At 35.3% G+C, this 24,404-nt stretch overlaps 1 protein-coding gene across 1 annotated transcript in view; it reads left to right on the top strand.

The window, feature by feature from the left end:
* Positions 1-21,435, top strand: part of Tes (testin LIM domain protein) — a 40,617-nt gene extending 19,182 nt beyond the window's left edge. The window contains exons 2-7 of the mRNA XM_027926307.3: positions 2,224-2,309; positions 11,799-12,051; positions 12,936-13,271; positions 14,137-14,352; positions 14,733-14,891; positions 19,198-21,435. Coding sequence (XP_027782108.2) covers positions 2,224-2,309; positions 11,799-12,051; positions 12,936-13,271; positions 14,137-14,352; positions 14,733-14,891; positions 19,198-19,386 — 1,239 coding nt within the window. The 3' untranslated portion in view covers positions 19,387-21,435. The remainder of the gene's footprint in view (positions 1-2,223; positions 2,310-11,798; positions 12,052-12,935; positions 13,272-14,136; positions 14,353-14,732; positions 14,892-19,197) is intronic.
* Positions 21,436-24,404: the final 2,969 nt, after the last annotated feature.

Below are 24,404 nucleotides of genomic sequence, written 5' to 3' on the forward strand. Positions count from 1 at the left end.
AGCCTGCTCCTTTGTAGGGTTGACTTCTTCAGATTGCAGTGAGTTACACTGAGACCTTATTGTAAAAGCTGTGCTGTCTAATGGAGGTTCTAGTTATATTAGCTGAACTTTTAAGTTGTATTCAGAAATAGAGGAGACATATTGTTCCAGTACATGTGCAGTGTATGTGAACAAACCCAGTCCACCAGGTGGCTCAGGTTGAAAGCAGGGGAATAATTTGTTTAGGTGATTTTATTTAGAGAAAAAGTAAGCTTAACTCTAGATATTATATAAGTCAGTAAATCTCAGAATTTTACACCCACATATATAGTATTTTGTATATATAAATGTGTTTTTTTTGTGTGTGCATGCGTGTGCATGTGTGCACTCCTGTAAGCCTGTCATGAGATAAAATGTATTTCTTATTATGGATCTCATATGAGAATTTAAAAGCCACTGATTTAAGCTAAGTTATGTGGTTGTGTGATTAATCTTAATTTTCATTTGGGATTAAGAATTTAGCAGGAGGTGCAAAGAACACAGTATGAAATAAATCCATACTCCAGGTGAATTCAGGATTATTAACTCTCCTATAATAGAAAACTAGAACAGGTTGAAAAAGAATACACACCCTTTTAGATTTGCTCTTCATTTCATTCATTACAGATATTTTAATGGAGAAAATTCTTAATTGTGTTCCCTTACAGAAGACCAGAAAACTCAAATAACTAGTTTCCCTCTGTTTTAACTCATGTATTTGGTATTATGAACTGTGGTCATCGATAACAAAGAAACAGTTTGATTTTGTTTAAAAAAAAAAAAAAAGGTTTAGGGCTGATAGTAGGTATACATATAACATAAAATTTTAATTCTTTTGAAAATTGGTAGTTTTGTAGACATGGTAAAGGTACTTAGGTTTAGTTAATGCTGGACACTGGACTGATTCTTATACTTCTGAGTATCTTATGGTCTCTGTAGAGACTGTGCTTGTGACTTAAAAATAACATGGGTTTCCTAAGCAGCTGGTGGACCCCACTGGTTTTGGATATTCCCATAGTTATAGTAAGGGGATATGGTCATTTTGTGCACATCAGGCACATCAGCTTATCTTCCAAGGAACAAGTTACAATGTGGTTTAGGTTGCATAGTGATAAACACAACCTGGTAAATTATGGGGAGGGGGGTGTACATTGAGAAAGATCTAGTATTTATTGAACTTGAATTACCACTGCAGGTCACAAGCTAGTAACTAATTTATCACAATCATTGATGTGACATTTAAAATATGGGATAATCTGGTCATTGGTGACTTGCCGATTTGATGCTGCAAAGCCAGTTGATATTTTTCACTCCAGATAGCTTGGTAGAAGTGCTTACATTGCCATTATGTGTGCCCTTCCTCTATCTGTACCCCCACCCCTTTGCTTATTAGGCATGTGTCAGTAGGATACCAAGAATTCTTGGTATTGTTTAATATAGCACAGAAAAAAATAATGGTTTGCTATAATAAAGGCAACAGTATTACCCCCCTCCACCACCACTTTCTTTCTCCCTGGTGTGAGAGCACAGGCCTTGAAGTCAAACTCAAATCTCTTTTTGCCATTTGTTGACACTTTGATGATCTTAAGCAAGTTCTGTAACCTTTTGGGGCTTCAATTGCATCATTTCTAAAATGGAGAAAAATATTTCCTACTTCATTTCCATTTCATGAAGTTTTGCAATATTTTAATAAGATAAATAACAAGATATTCCTGTCATTAAATAAATATTTGTTGTTATTATTATATTTGTCACAATATAAAATAACATTATTTTAGTTATGATTCCGAATATCTTTCATACATTCCTTATTTCCTGCCAAATGTGTCATTTGGGGCCAGCTTGCTTTCAAAGTTCTGCTCTCTGTGTATTCCCAGTACTTACTGTGTCCAGGCCATATAGTGACCAAAGACATAAATTTATGACTTTTTTGTGACTTTCATTATTTGTGATTTTTCATAGTTTTATTTTAATGCCTTTCTTTTCATGATAAAAAGCAATAGAATATAAAGTATGTTATGTATGTACTTGGAGTTGCCATTTACATACCTGGGTGTCATCATTGGCTAAACAAAGTGATACTCATACAAGATTTGTTTGAAAGTTATATCAGCAGAAATGGTAAGTGGATTAAAAGTATAATTTATTGAATTCTTTAGATTTTTGGAAACATAATAATAGTTCCATGTTTTTCTTCTTTAATAGATGGGCTTAGGTCATGAGCAAGGATTTGGAGCTCCCTGTTTAAAATGCAAAGAAAAATGTGAAGGATTTGAACTGCACTTCTGGAGGTAATGTTTTGAAGCTACAATATTAGTAACATACACTCTTAAGCAGAACTTCCACAGATAGTGCGAGCCTCTTACATGTTTTCAGGCACAGTTGCTAAGATGCAGATCTGTTATTTTCTAAGGCAATCAAAAATATAGCTGTTATGTCTTCATTTCATTAAGTTTGATTAAGTGAATTGAACCGTAATGACTCTCCTTAAAATTGTTTATTTACTATCTTTCAGATTTTCTAAAATACTGAATATGCTTTTTATGAATGGCAAAAAAATTTGAACTGTTTCTCTAGGACTGTTTATTAATTTAATAATTACTCTTAACAGCTGCCAACTTCTCACATCTCATCTCTTTTTGTAATAATGATAAATATGAATGCTGAATTGTGATATACTAGTTGTCAGAAAAAAAGTTTAATTTTGATATCTTCAAAATTTTCAGCAGCAGATTTATTTTTCAATCACTCCAATTTTTTTTTGTTAAGAAATAAACATTTTATTGCTAGTCTCTTGGTATAATAAAGACAAGGTTTAGTGGATCAAAAATGTGAATGTGAAATAAATTTTGTCTTGTTTTTTTTTAAAGTAGTTTTGTGTATCATATAAATCTAAACCAGTATTTGAAACATGTTCTTATGAAGAATATAAATGTTCTTAATAACTGTCAAGACCATGATGGTGGTTCACATGTATGCTCAAAGTTAGGTTAGAATCAGCCTACTAGAAGGAAAAAAAAAAAAAAAAAAGATCAGTTATACAATATTAGAATGTCGGCTGTCTTGTAACAATTAACATCTTTTTGACAACCACTTCTGTAATACAAATTTCCTTAGAAATCTTGAGAATAAATAGTTTCATCAGCCATTATAGGTATGTACAGTATAGGTTAAAAGAGAATATAACAGGATACAATCTGGGATGTTAGGTTCTTTAAAAGTTTCTAATAAGTCTTTTTTAAGAAATGAACACAATTGTTCTAAATAGTGAAGGCAACAGAAATCTCAGTCTTCCCGGAAATTATGATGTATGACAGTTTGTAAAAGTCTATACATGTTCTGTACAGATGAATTTTTTTTCCCCAAATATTTTCCATCTGTTGTTAGTTGAATCCATGGATACAGGCTCCACAGTTAGGATAGGACACAAAAGGCTGACTGTATTTTAACTCTTACTCTGTACACCACTTTCTCTTATGTCTACTGGTTAACTTTGTAGAGGAGTATAGTGCCCTCTGCTGGGCATAAGTTTTACTTTATGACCTTAAAATAATCTTTCTAAGCTCAATTGCTAGAAACTGCTAATGAAATTTTTAAAGCTCATTCTTGAGAGATAATCGCCTTTTCTCTCTAGCAGAAGTTTAGCTTATAGTGATTTTCATTTGGTCTGTATTATTTTGCTATTGCAGATCACTATAATCTGATATTTTTCAGTTTAAAAAATATATCAGTAAAGAGCAGATCTCTATGGCATGGATATTACATTTTTATTTTAGTTTTATCGCACAGACTTAATAATTAGGTATAGTTTGGGACTCTAAGAGCCACAAAACACTTGGTCCTTGGTCTCAGCCTCACTGGCAATGATGTAGTCTGTGCAGATGGTATCTCTTAGTAGTTCTATCATCTTCCTGGCATGAGTCCAGGCACGTTTCGCTGTTAGGATTCTTGATCATTCCCTGACTTTTTCACCATAACTGGAAGACCAAAGGATGATGCCTTTGACCTCCAGATGCAGCCATTTTTCAGTACAGTTGTTGAAGTAAAATATTCTATACTAATCATCCAGAATATAATGAAGACTGAAGTTCTAGTCAAGGGACACAGAACTGCTATGGTTGAAGTGAACCTGGAGTCCCTGCCCACGTAGCCTCCACCTCCAACTTTGTAGTAATACTTAATTTCCAGGATTCTCTGAGCTTCATATTTACAAAATAAGAGTTAAATTAGCCTCTACCTCTTTATCAGTTGACCTTCCATATAACCACCAGGAAGGTGTATTGAAATGGGTACTATTATATACTTCTTCATACTTTAAGAACCCTCAGTTTCCACTGGACTTAATCCTTAAGGCAAAGTCTTTGCCCCTGATGGCAGACCTTAGCATCTCACCTCTGCTTGCTTTTCCAGCCTTTCTCACTTCCTTTCCAAGCACTATGTGCTTCAACTACTTCATGCATGCTCTTCCCTGCAATTACTGTGCCTTACTGCATGTTTTCTTTGCTTAGACAGAACCTTCCTCAAACCACCAGGAACCAAAAAATCCCAGGTCAAGGACTACCTCTTGAGGAGTATTCCTTGCCCAGTGTATTAGTCTGCTTGGGCTGCCATAACAAAATGGTGGCTTAAACCTGAATTTGTCTTTCCACAATTCTGGAGACTGGAAAGTCCAAGATGAGGTGACACCATGGGTTCTGGTGAGGGTTCTCTTTCTGGGTATAGCTAGCCATCTTCCCACTGTGGCTCACATAGTGTTTCTCTCTCTCTGTGTGTGTAGGGTAGGAAAAGATTTTCCTTTTGAATAAGGCCACCAGTTCAATTAGATTAGGACCCTATCTATATGACCTCATTGAACCTTGATTACCTCCTAAAAGCCCCAGTTCCAATTATAGTCACATTGGCATTTTGGACTTTAGCATATGAATCTGAAGAGGACACAATTAGGTCTATTTCACCTCCTTTTCTTGCTTTCACATATTTCCAGTTAGAGATCATTTTCCCTCCTAGCACATTGTAGGAAACCAGGAGATAAATACCCAGAGCTCACTCTTTTATCACTCTGATCTCTGCTTGCTGCCTCTTCTTACCCCATTGATAAGGGCACCTAGAGTACTCAAGGGTGGAGATTGGAGTTTGGAAGAGGTCAGTTCAGGGTGTGTCACCATAGTTGTAGAAGGCTGAAAATGAATTCTTAGACTGGTAAAAATTTAGAATGGTATTTGCTAGTCAAAACTCATTTATGAACTTAAAACCCAAGGAAGCTGAAGTGATTTGTTTTTGCCCATGAGTTATTAATAAGAAATATTTGCAAGCATTTCCTTTATAGCACTTGTAATAGTTTTCTATTGCTACATAAAAACATGTATTAACTCAACATCCACATATTCTTTAATTTAGAAGTTTTGAGGAATAAAGAGAATGTTTAGCTGCATTCTCTGCCCTGGGTCTCAAAAGGCTGAAATCATGGTGTTGGCCAGATTAGGCTTTTATCTTGAAGCTCTGAGGAAAAACCTACTTCCAAGTTCATTCCTGTTATTGGTAGGATTTGATTCTTTGTGTTTGGAGGATTGAGGTACAAATTTGCATCTATACATCACTCACATTCTTCGACATACAGTTCCCTCCATCTTCAAAGCCAGCAGTGCTTAGAATCCTTTCTCTGAGGTACAGACCTCTAATCTCTTTGACTTCCTCGGCTGTTGCCAGCTCAGAAAAGAAATATGCTTTCTCCAGGGTTTGAGTGATTTGATTAGGCACACCTGGATAATCCCCAGTTCACCACATAAACATGGGAGTGATGCCAGAGGCAAAGGTCATAGAGACCACATAGAATTCTGCTTACCACAGCACTTTATGTACCTGATTGTACCTAATCTTCCTAATAACTCACCACAGCCATTGCTGATAGATGGCAGAGCTGAGTTTGAATCCAAAGCTTTGCAAAACCTTCCTATCACGGACTTTGCATGTGGCAGATTAGAAACTGGAATGCACTTTCCCTTTCATGACTACTGAACTTTGAACTACACCAGGCTGTCTTCTCTGAAGGGTTTTTGTAACATAGACATCCTTGTGGACAATGGGATCCTTTAACTGAAGCTGTCCCCTTCTTCAACATACAAGTGATTAGTGGACAGAGGAAAACAAAATGTTGAGGAAGCCTAATCCCTACCCATAAGAACTGCTCTCTGTTGGGTATGCTTCCAAGTAATATTTAGAATTAATTATTTATGAAATTTCTTACAAACTCAAAATTTCAAGGAATTTACCCAGTTATTTAATATTGAAGGTTTAATGGCAACCATAGATAACTTGTCATCAGAAGTAATAGAAGTATTGTTTTGCTTTACCTGTATTTAAACAGTTGCGTTTTACAAAATAAAGTAGTACTTGATCACATCAAACATCTGTTCAGAATTTCTTATTGGTTTAGAGATGGCTGAAAACTAAAAATTCCCCACCATAGATGGATTAATACTTGTGTTGAATTCTATAACAGAGGTCCACACTCAAGTCCATATATGTATATCCCTGTTACAAAAGGGCAGCTTCCAGCCTTTTTAAATTACGGTTTGTAACAGTGCCATGGCCTTGCGTTTAAATCACTATGAGTGCTGGCAGCAAGTCAGAGCACTCTGGTTTCTGCTATTTGGCCTGGAAAAATAATAATTTTTATGAATAGTGGTACTAAAAAAAAAAAAAAAAACATCTCTTTCTGGAGGCTAACAGATACCTGCTTGACTTCTTGTAGCTTCAAGCTGTAAATCTCTATTTTTCTGGGGCAGTACTTTGGGTAGTTTGTTTGGTTCTCTCTCCCTCGGTTTTAACTCGAGTACTCTCAAGTTGTTACAGAAAGTTTTGAATATAGAGTTTTGGCTTATTGAGCGTGTGTGCTTATTAGGCACTAAACATTTTCTACAAATAATTGTAGTATAAAGAATCTCCTCCCCAACACCTTAAAGCTTCCCCGTCTATCTATACAGCTTTTTGAAAATTAAAAAAGGGCTGTTTTGAAATAACTTACTTCTGAATCCCCTGTTCTACCTTGCATTTCCCCACATACAAGACACTGGAGACTAAAGCCACACAAGAAAAAAAATAGAAATTTTTTAAACTAAATAAATGATAATAACAGATTTCCACAGTAGATAGTGCCTGGTCCTGAGTTTATAAGTTTCTTTCCCACTTAGTGGTTTGTAGGTGGCTCTTTTCATTGTGGAACTGGAACTTCAGTGTAGGGCAATGGAAGGATGTGATCATTCCAGCTGCTGCAGTGGGGATGGCTGAAAGGACCCTTCTGGCCCAAGTCAGATTCCTACCATCCCTGGTTCCGCAGCTCACCATGTAGAAGTTGAGGGTACAAAAGAGGCTACACTGTAGTCTAGATTTAAAATTGTTAATAAATTTATTACAGATTTTCCCTACTTAGAAAACTGATAATTGGGCCTGGTATGACTTTTTAGTGGTTTCTTTTGCTCCTCATCTCTGCTGCTGTTGGCTTGTTGTTTTAACCTGTTTTATTTGCTTAATAAAGATAGGTTGGGTTAATAAAGGGGTGAATAGGGAAACAGTCTTCTTCAGAATGTCCTTCTAAGAATGGCCAAAATAAATAAAACAGTTGAAGCAATGGATCTTGTGTCATTAGTTAATATATCCCTTTATATTTTGCACTTTCACAGTAAATACTATTTATTTAGCCATGCTATAGCTTTTCGTAGTTCATGTTTTAGCAACCAGGAGACTGTGTTTTTTACTGTTTGTTTTTAAAATTCTAAAACCTGACTCCCGCCTAAGTCCATTATTCATCACATAGCCTTGATGTGGCTATCACTTTGCTAATTATTAGCATGCATGCCACAGAAAGATATATTGGGAACTAAATTGCTACTCCTAGCTCTTTTCCAAAAGCTCATAATTTTAAATTGATCCAAAAGCAATGTGATAGTTTTGTAAGTAATTCCATATTTTTTGTAAACTGAAGAACAAAAATAAAGACCATACTGTAGTAGGATAATATGCTCCTTTCCACTAGATGGGAGTGTGAGATAACCAAATATAAGACTGTTTTATAGCTATATTAAGTATGATAATTCTTCAACAAATTATTACCAAGTAAAGATTCCTGGCTATTATTGTGTGCACAAGGACAATAGTTTGGCTCTCCATGCTCCCACATCTGTTCATATCTACCCATCGACCTCACCATCTCTCCTTCTCCTTCTGTTTCTCCCCTTCTTTCCCCCTTCTCCTCTATTTGCAAGTCAGATCTAATATTTTCAGTTTTTGTACTGAAAAGAGTTCTAAGAAGCTCCTTTTGTTCTAAGAAAATAAAAAAATCTGATTATTTGATAATTTCTTATTTGGCAAAAAGATTTATTTAAGTTTTTAGTTGTTCATTTTTCCTGTTTCTGATGTAGAGAAATCCCATGACTTATATGAATTTCAAATCCAGAAAACCTGTTAACCCATTATGTCCCAAATATTTGGTTCTGTTAAGATTTTAACAAACTTGACACAGATGTATTAAAATAGGTTCGAAACCATAATTTGAGGCTTATCTATTTTTTTATGATCATCAAGAATAATTAGGAAACTAGAACAATGTAGTTATTTTACATATATTAGCCATCCTAGAATAGGACATCGTGTAATATGATATCCTTTCACATGTTGCACAGTATACAAAGAAGTGATTTTCTTGCCCTATTCAAGAATTATTTTTGATACAAACAAAACCCTTCAAACAGGGTTACATTACATTTTTGACAATACATTGTTGTTTTTTCACAACATTGCTTATTTTGACATTGTTGTTTTAACATTTGAAAATAATATGGTTTCTCTTGTCTAATCTGAAATCATCTTGGACAGCAGCAGATTCAGGAGTGTTACACTTTCTTCCTCCTGATGATTTCTTGAATTGCATTGTTTTAGGGATGCTAAGCAGATGTCTCTTTTGAAATCCAACAAATTCATGAGATCTTTCTTCTCTTTGTTCACAAATTTATAAATAATCTGTGCATTTGCAATACACACATTAATTACTTGAGTAAACAGAGACCAATACCATTTTTTTACCTCTATTAGAAGTAAAATATTTGGAAACCAACCAGTCATGTTGATCCATACTACCATTAAAGTTGTTATACAGCTACCCACCACCTTTACTTGAGACATATTGACTCTACTGAGTGTGTTTTTTCCCATTGTTGAACTGTGCCAAGTGATTACACGAAGTTCATCCCAACAATGACTATTATTTAACCATTTTACAATGAGAATTTAATTTGTATCCAAATCTGTAATCTTATGACCTTCTTACTTGTTTTTTCCATTAGAGGGTACTTGAATCTATTTTTAAACCTCATGATGCCTATAGTACGGAATCCAATATTTTGAATGTATACAAACAAGTCATAACCAGTAAATAGAGTGTTAGAAAAAACAGTGTGGTTAGGATTCTCTACCACTTCAAGTATATGTAGAACTTCACTTACTCGCAGGTGAAGGATCCTTGTTGGGCCTTCTTGAGCACTTTTTCCAAAATGTAACATAAATCAGGCAATAGTGCAATGCACGCAAATTACTGTGAAGTATATATTGTCCCAGTGTTTTTATCTTGGAATAGTGATAATTTGAAATATAGTGCATTCCTGAAGATAAAATGAGAACCTTGTTCTTGAAAATGCTTTCATGAATTTATTTCTTATATTACATATCAGTTATGTATGTAATATTTGTTCAGTTGAACATTTAGTAAAAGTAACTTTTCCAATAAAGTTAATACCATTTTCACAGTGAATTTAAAGATATTTTCAAGTGCTCTAATCATTCACCTATTACTTTCTCAAAAGATCTTTTAAAACATAGTATTTATTTTCAAAGTTACTGCAAGTGGTATATTCGCTCAATTTAAGATTTGTATAGGCATCTTGTCTGCAACACAGTGGGTTAAACACTTTTAGTGCTAATGCATTGCATTTGTTTATAGTCGGTCAATATACCTGTGAATAACTTTTCCTTCTGTACTTTCTCTATGGGATACAGGTGATCTGTTAAACTAAGATGCATATGTATTTTTCTCTGCTGCCCAAATTTTCATTTTCTACCAGGGTTGTTTTAGACACCTGGATTTACATTTTCTATTATCTACTTGATATCTTCACCATCTCATAGGCATTTCAGACTAAATAATTTAGTTTTGAAGACTTTCCCCTGAACCTTCCCATCCCTTACCACAAATCTTTTCCTCTTTTTATTATGCTCATAAACTAAATATTCCTTCTACCAACTTATCTCAAAAATCTGTGCTTATTTTTTCAGAAACTATCACCACATCCAAATCAAGATGCAGAGTTTAAAGAGTTAAATATAAGAAGATCTAAAATATGTTTCTTTTCATTTCCGCTGTCAAATACCCTACTTCAAGTTAAAACCCATCTTACTGCGACCAAAGCATTAGCCCATCTGACTGTAAATTCCATTCGTAAAATAGTTGCAGTATCATTGTTACTAAGAACCATGCATTTCCAAACTGCATCCACAATTAACATGTTAACTGGTCTCCATTCTTCCAGATGTGTTCTAGCTCGACCATTTTCCATGCGCCAGGCTTTGCATTATTTAAAATTATAGATCTGGTGTTATTGTATCACTTAAAACCCTTCAGTGTCCCCTAATTGCTCTTATAACGAAGGGCAAATTCCTTGATGTGTCCTACAAGTCCCTCCATGATCTCATGCCTGCCTACCTCTCTATAATCTTGTTACTTACCAGTTTATTCATTATAGTTGTACCAGCCTTCTCTAGTTATGGGACTTAAGGGTCATTTTTTTGTTTGTTCATTGTTGTTGTTTTTGGTTTGTTTTTTTTTCTAATTGAGGACCACTGAAGATATTCCTCTTTTCTACCAGAATGTTGGGGGTGAGGGCTTTTCTTTCTCATTTTTCGCCATCAACATCCATAGTTCACACCTATGTTTTTACACATCCTTGATATCTAAATGTCACTTTCTTAAGGAGGCCATTTCTAACCAACTTCAAATCAAAATTACTCTCTCAAGATAACATTTATTTATCTTTCCTCTCACAAATAGGAAAGATATCACTTATAGGAGTGTGCGTATTTGTATAAGAGATTTTTATTTTCTGTCTCCCCACCAGCAAGTTCTAGAGGGCAGAAACTGGACCCATTTTTTTCACTGTGTACTAGTATCCCTTATGGAATTTAAAGGAAGAAGAAAAAAGAAATATGGAAGGAAAAAGGATAGGAAAGGAATGAAAGGAAAAGAAATTGGAAATTGGACAGGAAAAGAAATGAGAAACCCTATAAACCTGAATGTAGGATTATAGTCTTTGCTAAACAAAGTTATCAATCTCCCTTCCTCTCACTTAAAAACAACAACAACAACTTTGAAATATTAACATACAATATTATATGAAATATTTTGTTGGGTAGTTTTGGTTTGGTTTATTTATTTATTTATTTTGGTAAGGGTACACTGATGGGTTTACCCTCAGACCTGCCTCCTTGAGCATGCACTTTTTAGCCATAATCTCACTTATTGAAGTTTATAAAGCTATCATAGGTTTTTCATGTTTCCTTCTTGCTTAAATTTATGGATACACATCTCTCCCCTGCAAAAAAAAAGGGACTTGCCTTTACATTCCATTATATTGCATGTATTTAAAAGTATTTTGTGAACTATAAATGTATGTGGATACTTGATTATTATTGACTTGTTGTAGTTAAACACTTCCTACTTGTTTCTTAAATTATAGAAAAATATGCCGTAATTGCAAGTGTGGCCAAGAAGAGCATGATGTCCTCTTGAGCAATGAAGAGGACCGAAAAGTGGGAAAACTTTTTGAAGACACCAAGTACACCACCCTGATTGCAAAGCTAAAATCAGATGGAATTCCCATGTATAAACGCAATGTTATGATATTGACCAATCCAGTTGCTGCCAAGAAGAATGTCTCCATCAATACTGTTACCTATGAGTGGGCTCCTCCTGTCCAGAATCAAGCGTTGGTAAATAATAGGGGCATGAGGAGTCCCTTTATCCAAGTTCTTGGGCTTTTTATTTAGAACAATTTCTTTACTGACCTAATTCACCTCACCTACCCCCATATCTATTAATTCTCTGTAGCTTCTATTACTTTTACTTCTGGCCCCTATTAGAATCTTTTTGAAAGTAAGACTAAATCCCTTGTGCTATTTCTTTGACTACCTAAATATATTTACCACTTTAAAGAGTGGTCTAACAATCCTAATAATTAATGAAATCACATGTTTTGTATCTAGTAACTTCTCTATTCAAGTAACTTAAGAGGATTTCTCACAAGATGATAAAGGATGTCTAAAGAATGGAATTACTTACATCATTAGAACTGAACAAAAAATGTTCAACATTTTATTTCTTTCACTATGTAAGGCCAAAAATTGTGAATTTGTGTCAGGCTCCTTCCACAATTAATGACAACTAGGTGAAGCATTTGGAAGTCTTTTAGAAAGGTTACTTATATCATTAAAGTAGATCTCATGATAAGATCACATTTTATATGATAAAAATGTTGCTGACCATTAAACCATTCTGATCAAGTTTTTCTAAAGTTTGTGGTTTTTTCCCAATTATATTTAGCACAAGTAAACAATAGTAATCCAAATCTTTTTTACAAACTGAAAAAAATTAATTTCATGGAGAAAAATATATTTATTACCCAACTAAATCATTTATTTACCATACCATTTTTAATGTGTTAGTATCTCAAGATACTTGTAGTATGAGGATGAACTGCTACCCATATATAAAACCCACTGTTTCTTAATTAACTTGTTTCTGATATGTATTATAGAAGATTATACTGCCTAGTCACCAAGTCTTATCCCTGTTAACACTGGTCCCTGTCATTCAGGCCAGACAGTACATGCAGATGCTGCCTAAGGATAAGCAGCCAGTGGCAGGCTCAGAGGGGGCACAGTACCGGAAAAAGCAGCTGGCAAAGCAGCTCCCTGCACATGACCAGGACCCTTCCAAGTGCCATGAGTTATCTCCCAAAGAGATGAAAGAGATGGAACAGTTTGTGAAGAAATACAAGAACGAGGCTCTGGGTGTAGGAGATGTCAAACTTCCCTATGAGATGGACACTCAAGGACCTGACAAAATATACATTCCTGGTGGGGACAGAAATACCCCAATAACAGTGGGCACCATGGAGAATGAATCTGCAGAGCACAAAAAAAAACAATACGTAAGTAAAATGGTCACATTGATGGTCCGATTAGTATATTTTATAGGTCTTTTCCCTTTCTTAGAACTTTTTTTGGTGGGCCTTTCCTCTTTTTCCAAAAAGAAGAGGTAAATGGTAAATGAAAATTTGAGTTAGACTTATTTTAGAGAGTCATTCTGTTTGTGTCTAAAGCCAAGTTTTCTGATTATCTGTTGTTAAGGATATCATGAATATTATGTACCCACAGTAGTTGGCATTGGCATCCTGCTTGAAAACAACATGCTGAAACAGAACTGTGAAATTGTTATTTGCTTATCTCTTCTCATAAGTAAGAATAATACATGCTTAGATTAATTCAGTTTTGCTGTGAAAACATGCCTAAAACTCGTTATTAAATTTATGTGGCAATGTCAGCCAGTATTTTTATTTTAAGTTGCTTCCAGAGAGGAAGTCTTTGTCTAATGACTCAAAAGTAGAAGACAATTATGACATAAATGAGTAAAGCCTTAGAACTAAACTTAATGGAACATCTTTTTCATAGATCCTGTTAACACAACAACTAATAAGCTTCAGTTCTGAAAAAAAAAAATACTAATAAGCTCTTAATGTAATCATTTTTGAGAGAATTCATGTAAAATTGAGATGGAAATTACTATTAGATTTTTGCCATAAGTGACTTCAATTCAGGAAACAAAAGACAGAGCTTTGAATAGCCTAAATTAAGAGATTCCATTTTACAGAAATATTAATACCTTATCTGAAGGGACAAATTAATAAATTCAGTAGAAATTATTTCTCTTGAAATTATTGTTCTGTTTTCTTGCTGGCACTGATGAGGAAACTATGTCTATTGATGACCAGATTGTTTTTGATGCTTTCCTTTTAGTCCTGCTTTTGCTGCAAACTGAGTATGAAGGAAGGTGACCCAGCCATCTATGCTGAAAGGGCTGGCTATGATAAACTGTGGCACCCAGCTTGTTTTGTCTGCAGTACCTGCTCTGAACTCCTGGTTGACATGATTTATTTCTGGAAGAATGGGAAGCTGTACTGTGGCAGACATTACTGTGACAGCGAGAAACCACGATGTGCTGGCTGTGATGAGGTTTGTTTCATGGGGCAACCTGCATGCAGGCTCCTTCCTTTCCCCTATATGGCTGTTTTACTAGAAGACAGCAGAAATTAACCAAATATTGATTGCTTCATACCTTCAAAGAAGTTTAATGAAAGAAACTTTTGACTTTATGCATTCTAGGTGTCTGTCTTAATTGTGTTTACTGATGAAAGACTGTTCAGAAACAAAATATTGATTTGAACTATGTAAACACAAATTCAAGTTATCATTTTCAAACTTTAAGCCCCAAGAAAATATTTGATCTGCTTGTAAATCTAAATGCCTTATTGTTTAAAGAACCTAGCTTTGTTTGTTATCTGTAGCACAAAGAAGAATGCTTGATTTATCTTATTTTTTAATCTTCTTCCCAGCTTATATTCAGCAATGAGTACACCCAGGCCGAAAACCAAAACTGGCATCTGAAACACTTCTGCTGCTTTGACTGTGACAACATCCTAGCGGGGGAAATATATGTAATGGTCAATGACAAGCCTGTATGCAAGCCCTGCTATGTGAAGAATCATGCTGTGGTGAGAAGCCTTTTAGGGATATGGTTGCCTCAGCCTGCTTTAAAACCTGAGTGATGCCTCTCTTGAAACTTTTCACAAATGGCAGGCAGATAGCACTTCTCTTACATAGAAACCATGTGGTTCCCATTACAGGGTGTTAAAATCCAAGCAGTTCAAAAGCAGTACATGCACTGACTACAGACCATCTCAAAATAGTTTGTTCTACCTGTGTGTTTACAGTGTAGATTATAAGTGCTGCTTGATAATAAAACCATCATGGAAAAAATAAAATCCTTAATGGAATAAGATTGATTTATTCTCATAGGTTCAGGTTAGATTACATTTAAATAATGTTTCTGGCAACTGTTCATAACCTTAGCCTCCAAACTTGTGTGATTTCTCGTGTGTTATTGGGCCACCCACTAGGACTTTTGTTTTTGCTACCTGGAAGTTGTACAGTACCTGTTTTGTTTGTTTGGTTTTCTTTTTGTTTTTAACCCTCATTGAATTGATTCAGTATAGCAAAATTTGACCTGCATATTTAGATTTCTGTGGGCCAAACATTCAGTTAGTGTGGGAGTATAATTTTTCTTGCATCTACTCTGCTTCCACAGAACTGCTATTGTGTAATGGCCAAGAGATTGGTAACGTAGATAACAGGTAAAAATTTGACCATATATGGTAGGGCATTTAGGCCAGGAGTACCAGAAGGATAGACTTGTACTTGTTTATATGTAGGAGAATGTAATAAATATTCCTGTAAGCCATCAAGCATGGGAGACTCCTGGCTAAGGAATAAAATTACATCTTTATATAGTTCTTAAGAGTATGGTGCTATTTTTTTTTTTTTTTCAAAAAAAGATAGCAGTTTTGATGTCACTGCCAATTTTCAGCCAATTTTAACCCACTGCCCCAGATAGTCATTCATTTTCTCTGGACTCTGCCTCAGCAGTGTGTATCTTAGCTCATTGCGGGTACAGCTATTCCATTTTAGACGTTAGTTTTTTGTCACTTTGATTATCATAGTGTTCTCAAATATGCCCCCAACTTCTGTTATTCATCTTGCTCCAAAGCCATCTTCCATAATTATGGGAAACAATCTTCCTAAAATGCAAATGTCATCACTAAGATTTTGTATAATAGATCTGGCCTTTTCCTGACTATCCTGTCACTTTTTACTAGCAATAACAACCTAGATTGCATCTTTCCACATTATTATCTGCTTTCTTTAGTTTATACATTGTTCTTTGTCTTTTGCTCACTCTTACTAGTTTGTCTGGTACATCCTCCTGCTCCTTGTTTTACCTGACTGCGCCTACACATTTCTCCAGAATCAGTTGAGGATTTACTTTTTTTCAGAAGTAAAAACTTCTGAAAAGTTTCTGACTGCCTGCTCCCAGCAACCACCCCTTTCTCTCTAGCAAGATTCCATGTTCCTCTAGAGGGGAGGGTATATGTGGTTGTTAATATTGCTCCCCTGTCTCCTCTACTAGACTGTAAGTAGCTCAAGAATTTGCTCTTTTATTTACACATTATCAGTGTCTACACTTGGGAACTGTTTGAGTAACTGACTTCTTTTCTTGTTTCTCATTTACTTTGGGATCACCATGGACCTTCCTTTTACCTGGCAACAAGAGGTTAAATCACTATGGAGCTTAATATATTACTTAGCTAAAACATCTACAAATATTCTTGCAACTGTTTCTCTGTGGGAGAGATCATAATATGTTTTTTTTTTTTTTTTTTGGTAGGATGTGTAACATTGTTCTCAAGACTAGAACATAAACTCTCTGAGAGCTTCTTCTGCTCTGTTCCAAATACAAGAACAATATAGTGGGTGCTCAATAAATAAGAGCTGAATAAATGTTTCAACAGAGCAAAGTTCTTTAGGCAGCTGTTTCAAGCTCTTGTCCATTACATTGTGTCTAACCAATGGAAGGAAAACACTACAGATATAATTTTTTAAAAACAAAAGTACTTTCAAATTATTTAATTTTATAACAGGCATCATTTCTTTTAAAAGGTTTACTTTCTCAATTTTCCTGATATTTGCACTGCAAATACAGACATAAAACCAGAGAAGGGGGATTGAAGGAGATAAAAACCCTACAATATGAGAGGGTTAAAAATACAGCCAATTCATGAGGTGGGAGGGAAAGGGAGAGAAAAGGAAAATTGCATGGAAATGGAAGGAGACCCTCATTGTTATACAAAATTAGATATAAGAGGTTGTGAGGGGAATGGGAAAAAAACAAGGAGAGAAATGAATTACAGTAGATGGGGTAGAGAGAGAAGATGGGAGGGGAGGGGAGGGGGGATAGTAGAGGATAGGAAAGGTAGCAGAATACAACAGTTACTAGTATAGCATTATGTAAAAAATGTGGATGTGTAACCGATGTGATTCTGCAATCTGTATTTGGGGTAAAAATGGGAGTTCATAACCCACTTGAATCTAATGTATGAAATATGATATTTCAAGAGCTTTGTAATGTTTTAAACAACCAATAAAAAAAAAGAAAAAAGAAAAAAAATACAGCCAATTCAATGCCAGAAGGAAAGTGGTGGGGTGCATCATTTCTCTGAAAGCTTATACAGCACCCAGGCCCTTGGTGTCTAGCGAATTTGAGTGTTTTGAAGAAGTAGGGTTCTACAAATTTTATCTGGAATTATACTTAAGACTTTGGTGTGAATGGTGATCAAATAAAATTAGTAAAACTAAATTTATAAAATCACAAACCCTAAATTCTTTACACCATTTCTGTATTTATTTGTTTTCTAACCTAAATAATTTCCTTGATTCCATATGCAATTAAATAGTGATTATATCTTTTTTCTGCAAAATGAAAATGTGTGTTTTACTTCATCATAAATAGGTCCACAAATAGTACTACTCAACTGAGGAAAAAGTAGCAAGCAATTAAAACATTGTATGAAATAAACTTGTATGAACAAGTTTAAAAATATTGAATGATTAATATGAAATAAAGAAACTGTAAGACCACATTCTGAATGAATTATAAGCCTATAAAATTAAATATACACAAAAGCACTTATTCACATGGTGGAGCTACAAATTAGGAGTGTGCTTGTAATTATAGTGTTGATCTGTAGTATTCAGGAATAGTGTATCCATCATCCAAAGAAAGGATCTCCCTTGTTTTCCAGGGAAGACTGAGTTGATATAATTTGTAGATTACAGAACTCTAATCTCTGGAATTAGAAGCAATGTAAACCTGAAAAATCTGGAAAATATATTGCACGTCTTCAATGAATGTGTAATAGGTCTCCTTTCCCTGCCTAAACCAGTGTATCCATTAAGCAGCAGCCACATTTTAAAGTCTTTTCAACTAAGGAGGTTCACACTAAATGACCCTCCTCAATTCGCTCATTCCTACCCCTCATCACTCAGTAGTTCCTTAAGAGACCAGGATTAGTCACTGTCATACTGGAAAGTCTTATTGGCTTCTTGTAAAATATTTGAAACAAAAATTTTGTATTTCCACATTCATTGAAAAGAGGTAAACAAACCACATGGACTGTTTAGTGCTTTAAAGATATCAGTGGATTAGTTTTTTGTTTTTTTTCACATACATGTTCAATTAAGAAAATAATATGATGCATGTATGTGTATGTGTACATCTTATATATTTGAGTATAACATAATATTGAATAATATAGGGGATATAAGTATTAATACAATATAGTTACTCTAATATAGTATTAGATTTGCACATATTATGACTGATCTTATGACAGAACAGAAACCAGTTAACTACAAGTTATATTTTTTAGTGCAAACTCATTATTCTCAAACACTGCCAGTATTTTTAATTGAGTCCTTAATTACTTTGAACATGATTTTAATTTACCATTATCTAGAAATTAGTGGTGTTAATAATCTTCTGTGTGATCAGTAAGATTGGTAAAATTCCCACCTCAAAGCTTTAATGCACAAGGAAAAATCATCTCATAAACTTCTTTATAATTACTAATGTGCAGTCTAATAGAATATGCCAAAATGTACTGTTTTAGAACTTGTCAAGACTTTCCACCTTCAACACCATAGGGACATCTTTGAAGCATCAGTCATGCATTTGGCCTTCATCTTATATCCCTCACAGTGCTCAGCATTTAGATCCCCATTAAGGGTTATTGGTTTAAAAGGCTAACTAGAAGGTCACTCAATCTGAGTTGTATATTTCTGAAGTAGTCATTCTCAGTTTTAATTTACCATCTGAAGAAACGTGTTAGTGTGTCCTAATATGAAAATGTTACTGTCAGTTTGATCTCTCACTCTCCTCTCTTCTCTTGTATTATTCCTGAGCAGGTGTGTCAAGGATGCCACAATGCCATCGATCCAGAAGTGCAACGCGTGACCTACAACAACTTCAGCTGGCATGCAACCACAGAGTGCTTTCTGTGCTCCTGCTGCAGCAAGAGCCTCATTGGGCAGAAGTTCATGCCCGTAGAAGGGATGGTTTTCTGTTCGATAGAGTGCAAGAAATTAATGTCTTAGGAGGAGAGAACCAAGCAATATTGAGCCATATCTATCCAAAGTGATCTGCATTTCTACTGTAAAATGCAATTTGGAAAAAAATAATAATAAAAGGGGAAACAAAACTATAAAGAGAACCAGAAGATTTTGTTCAGCATCTTTCTGCATTGTTTTTTCCTTATCAACTTTTTTTTTTCCCTCAATTTTAAAAGCCTGCTTTAAGCTTTGATTTTTAAAATGGTAAATAACTTCAGCTTTCTAACGCTTGGGTATAATTAACCTTCAAATCCCTATACCCTTGGTGCCAAATGCAGTATATTAAAAACCCTTAAAAGTTAGTGTCTTGAATGGAAAGATGAGCATTCATAGTTCTCTACTCCTTCTTTCCTTCATCTGTGAAATAAATAGGAAATTAAATTTTCCCTAATGTCAAGGCTGTGTATTTGATGCACAGTTAATTCCTTTTAACAGAGAAAATAGAAATGCAGTGCAATACGTAGAGCTGATATTTGAATGCCTGTGCATTTGCTCTTTCCTTGTTCCGGCAGGGATAGCATTTTCTTTATTGCATTTCCCTGTATTTTATTTACCCTACCTCTCAATATTTTCTTTGTAAACTGAACTGAAGATCTCCATCTGTGGCCTTTTTATTATCACATGTGGTACAACAATATCCACACTTTTTAACTTTTATAGATTTTTGTCTTGGGCATAAAAGCCACACCACTCATTTATGTTGTCTTCAATCCAAAGAACATGTCGTTTTTGTACACAGAAAACTATATCTTGTAATGATTGCACTTGCCTGTCATGGTTTGAATAAATGTTTTGCATGGCTTTCAGTCTTATCCAATGGATACTGTCTGATGATACTTCTAAACCTATTCATAGATATAATGTCTTTGCCTGTATACTTTCATCCTTAGGTATGTCTAATGTTTATTTTTCCTTGTATACTTCCATACGTAGTTATTCACCATGAAAATTAAATGTAATGAATTATATGTATATTCAAAATAAAGTCTTGCACTTGAGTAATTGCCCCCACCCCCATCCTTTTGAGTAAAAATCCTTCTGCAGTTAAGTGCCTGATACAGCAGAGGGCAGTGTCTCCAAGTAGAAAAACTATTCAGATAAAAAGGTTCTGACAGAAGAGAAACTAAACTACATTATAGAGAAGGGTTAAATTTTATGAAACTTTAAATCAGAACATTTCAGTTATTTTCAGGTCATGCAAGAGTTTTTTTTTCTTTTAGAAAAAATATTTTAACTGAATTTGGGGAAACTTTTCCGTGAAATTCAGACAATATTACTCTGATACTCGAGTTGCAACTTCTCAGTTTCTTAAGAAATCCTTTTATGGCAACCTATTGTGAGAAATGAAGTAAATGGGAAATAATATTCTCTTCCTAATCATGTAAGATTGTGAGAGCTTGCTTTCTTTTCTTCAGTCTGAAGTATTTCTCTTAGTGGGAGTGTACTTTTCTCTGGCATATACCCAGAATAATTTGCTTTCATATTTTGCTGCTCATGTTTGTTAGTGCTTCTCTTTATATCTTGTGCACGCACATACACCTGTGTACATACAAATAGACAAGCATTCTCTCTGCACTATACTATCCCCAACCATGGAAAAGGTATCTTGCAACTTGAATATGTGTTACCCTACAAAAAGAAGTAATCTAATTCTGCATGCAGTTTTAAAAAGCTAATATTACAAATACCCATAATTGTGTATAAATATCACTTGATGTTTACCTTTTGCCTTTATCTTAAATAGTATTATATATATACATATATTTTTTTCCACAAGTTCATGCATGAAGTTCAACAGCTTACCTTTCCCAAAAGTGGCTAAGTGAGAATAAACTGAAGGAGAAATCCTTCATATTAATGGCATGACTCTTGGCCAGCCTGGCCCCATGCCTGAGACTGAGACAGAATCAGGCTGCTTTAGGGATATAGAAGCCCAAGGAATTTGACCAAATCCATTGTTCACTACCCAAAAGAATGATTGCATGTATATTAGGCTATTTCTGGAACCAATAAACTGATCATCATGGAAGATTATCTGGATTTGTGCATTTTATTTCTCTAAAAGTGGATAATGTAAGATTTTATTCTAATCATTTCCCATGGATCAAATGATAGAAGTTTCATCATAACCCCATGTAAATTCTATTTTCAATTTTTTATGCTTAATAAGCATTTAACAATATCTGTGCAGTTAGCAATAGAGATCCTCACATTGGGAGGGAGAAAATGCCAGAGTGCAGAACCATTGTTGCCACCACAGAGAAGAGATGTCCTTTTCCTTCTGTGGAGTACCCATCTTGAATATTACAAGATACAAGATGACTTCTGTTTTTTCTGTCCCCTGAACAGCAGTGAGAAAAGGGGTTGGATGGGGAAAGAGAAAGGAAATAATTCTCTCCTGAGATCCACAAAGTTCAAAGCAAGATTTTTTTTTTAAGAGAGAGGAGAGAGAGAATTTTTAATATTTATTTTTTAGTTATTGGCGGACATAACATCTTTGTATGTGGTGCTGAGGATCGAACCCAGGCCGCACGCATGGCAGGCGAGCGCGCTACCGCTTGAGCCACATCCCAAGCCCCAGCAAAGCAAGATTTTGATGCATCATCAGTTGCTGAAGTATGCTGAGGTAATACGTTTATTATCCTTAGTAGAATCAGCTCACATTAAACAGTTAATCAGGAACTCCTTCATGAAATCTACACCTATTAATCTTTAAGCAGAAAAAAAAAATTTGGATATAGTTATGAGAAATCAATGTATTTTGTTACTCAATGCTATTATGAAATCCCAGTTGCTCTTGAGACTTATTGGATTTATAGGCTTTTATATGTTTTATGTTACCTTTATCTTTTTTCCTCTAGAAATAAGGGACTGAGGATTGTTTTTTCTTTAATCAACTCTAGCTGAAACTTACGTGACTGAAGTTTTCAAGCATATATTTCCAAGTCTGACTTTGAAGGATTTCAGCCCAATTTTACCAAAGAGGGGAGATTCATTATTGACTCATTCTTAAGCAATTTCCTACACTTAGTGTTTAAACTCATCTGACTTCACCATGGTTACCAAAAAGACACCACCATCCAAGATCAGTGTGAATCCTTTGTCTCAGGATGCCCTGGCATATCTGAACTCATCTTCTGTGTATTCATTTAATTCCTTAGAATACTTATGACTCCATCATTATCTCCAAATAAAAACACTTTACCCAATTTCTTACCAGACACTCTGTCCCTTACTGACCTCCAGTTACCTAAGGGCTCAATGCCAACCCTGGTGATTTTACTGAATGCTCACATACATGATAAGAAGCCACTGCACCTGGGGTACATGGGTGTTTTGAGCACACAACATGAAAAACATTCTGGCTTAACAGAATTTCTTTCACATTTTCACCAGATGCTTAAGTAGCTTTGGCTAATTATTTTGTCTTTTTATGGGGAACATGTCATTGTAGCTTCTATTCATCTGATAAAATATTTTGAAACACTCAAAAACAAAATGGCATTAACCTTTTATACTTGTTTTGAATGGCATTTTACGCTGACATTTTTAAAGGCTGCTATTGATTTTTCTTCCATGATAGTTCTCCCCAGAATATCTTGACCTTCAGACAATAACAAAAGCAACTTGTACCCGTTATCATTACCAGAGTCAGCCATTATTGAATGCAGAGATGTGGAAGTTGATTTCTCCATAATTATTGACTGTAAGGGCATCGTGGTATAGTTCAAAGGAGGGCTGGGTCTATACAGATGTCTTCTGTTCAAGTTCCATTGATTCTCCTTTTCCCCACAATTACAGCTGAGTAGGATGGAGGACAGAGTGTTAGATTTGAGCAGTTTAAGAAATAATAGACATGAGTGTTGTTGGATGGACATCATCAAATATGTTGAGGTCAAGAATAACAATAGAAAAAACAAGAATTAAGGTGGGGGTGGTGTCTGACATCAAAGAATGTGAAGGAGTGTCCTGGAATTTGATAGAAGATGGGAACTAAGGTTAGAAATGGGTGGGTATATCTGAGGCCATGTACTATGTTTCAAAAAGCTGCAATTGTTAGAAGCAACAACAAAAACTAGAGGAAATGAAAACAGAGAAAGACACCAACCCCCACAGGTGCTGTGAAATGCCTACATAGAGAAAAACAACCAGCCTCTACTTGAAAATCTACAAAAACAAAAAAACAGAGACTTTGGGGATTACCAAGTGTCAGTTGCTGCAAGGAGATGAAGAGGTTTTGAATACAAGGGAGTTTGCAGTTCACAGAAGTTGGATTTCAGAGGATACAGAGGTTAAGTTAGTGTGTGAAGAGATGGGTCAGATGAGGACATTCTAAAAGCAGCATTTAACCAAGGCTGGGAGGTGTGCTGAGGCTAGTCCTTTTAGTCTCCTAGAGAAAGGTGAATAGTCAGGAATGCCTTTGGCAATAAGTAACTAAAAACTAAGAATGTCTTAAAGACAAAAGGCAGGCTAGCCCAAGTTTGGCAAGTTCATTGGAATCCCTCTGCTCTGCTGTTCTTTTTGTGTGGCCTTCAGTTATAACGTTTGTCTGACATCCAAGCGCCACTCCTTCACTCCTTCACATGACAGCATCAAAGTAATAGAGGAGAATAAAGGCAAATGCATGTTTACTCTCTGGAGAAGGAAAACTCTTCTGGGGAGAACCAGCAGACTCACCTACACTTCCATTTCATTGTTAGAGCTAAGTTACATGCTCATCCCCATCAAAGGCAAAAGGAAAGAGTAGCCATGAATAACTTAGCTAATCATCATTCCTACCCTGAGAGCTGGCCGCCTGGGAAGGGATTATTTTCTGGTATAGGAAAGGGAGAAATGACTGCTGAATTGGCAAATGAATGACAGACACAGCAATGGTGAATAACTGTTTAGAGGCAGAGCCTGTACCTAGAAGTTATGCATGTGTGTGTGTGTGATTCTGAAGCTTAGGGTTTCCATTGGCTTGTGCAATGAGACAGGGAGATCATTTATGGACAGCTTTCTTA

This window comes from Marmota flaviventris, chromosome 1 (genome assembly GCF_047511675.1).
Source record: "Marmota flaviventris isolate mMarFla1 chromosome 1, mMarFla1.hap1, whole genome shotgun sequence".
In the NCBI taxonomy this organism is placed as follows: Eukaryota; Metazoa; Chordata; class Mammalia; order Rodentia; family Sciuridae; genus Marmota; species Marmota flaviventris.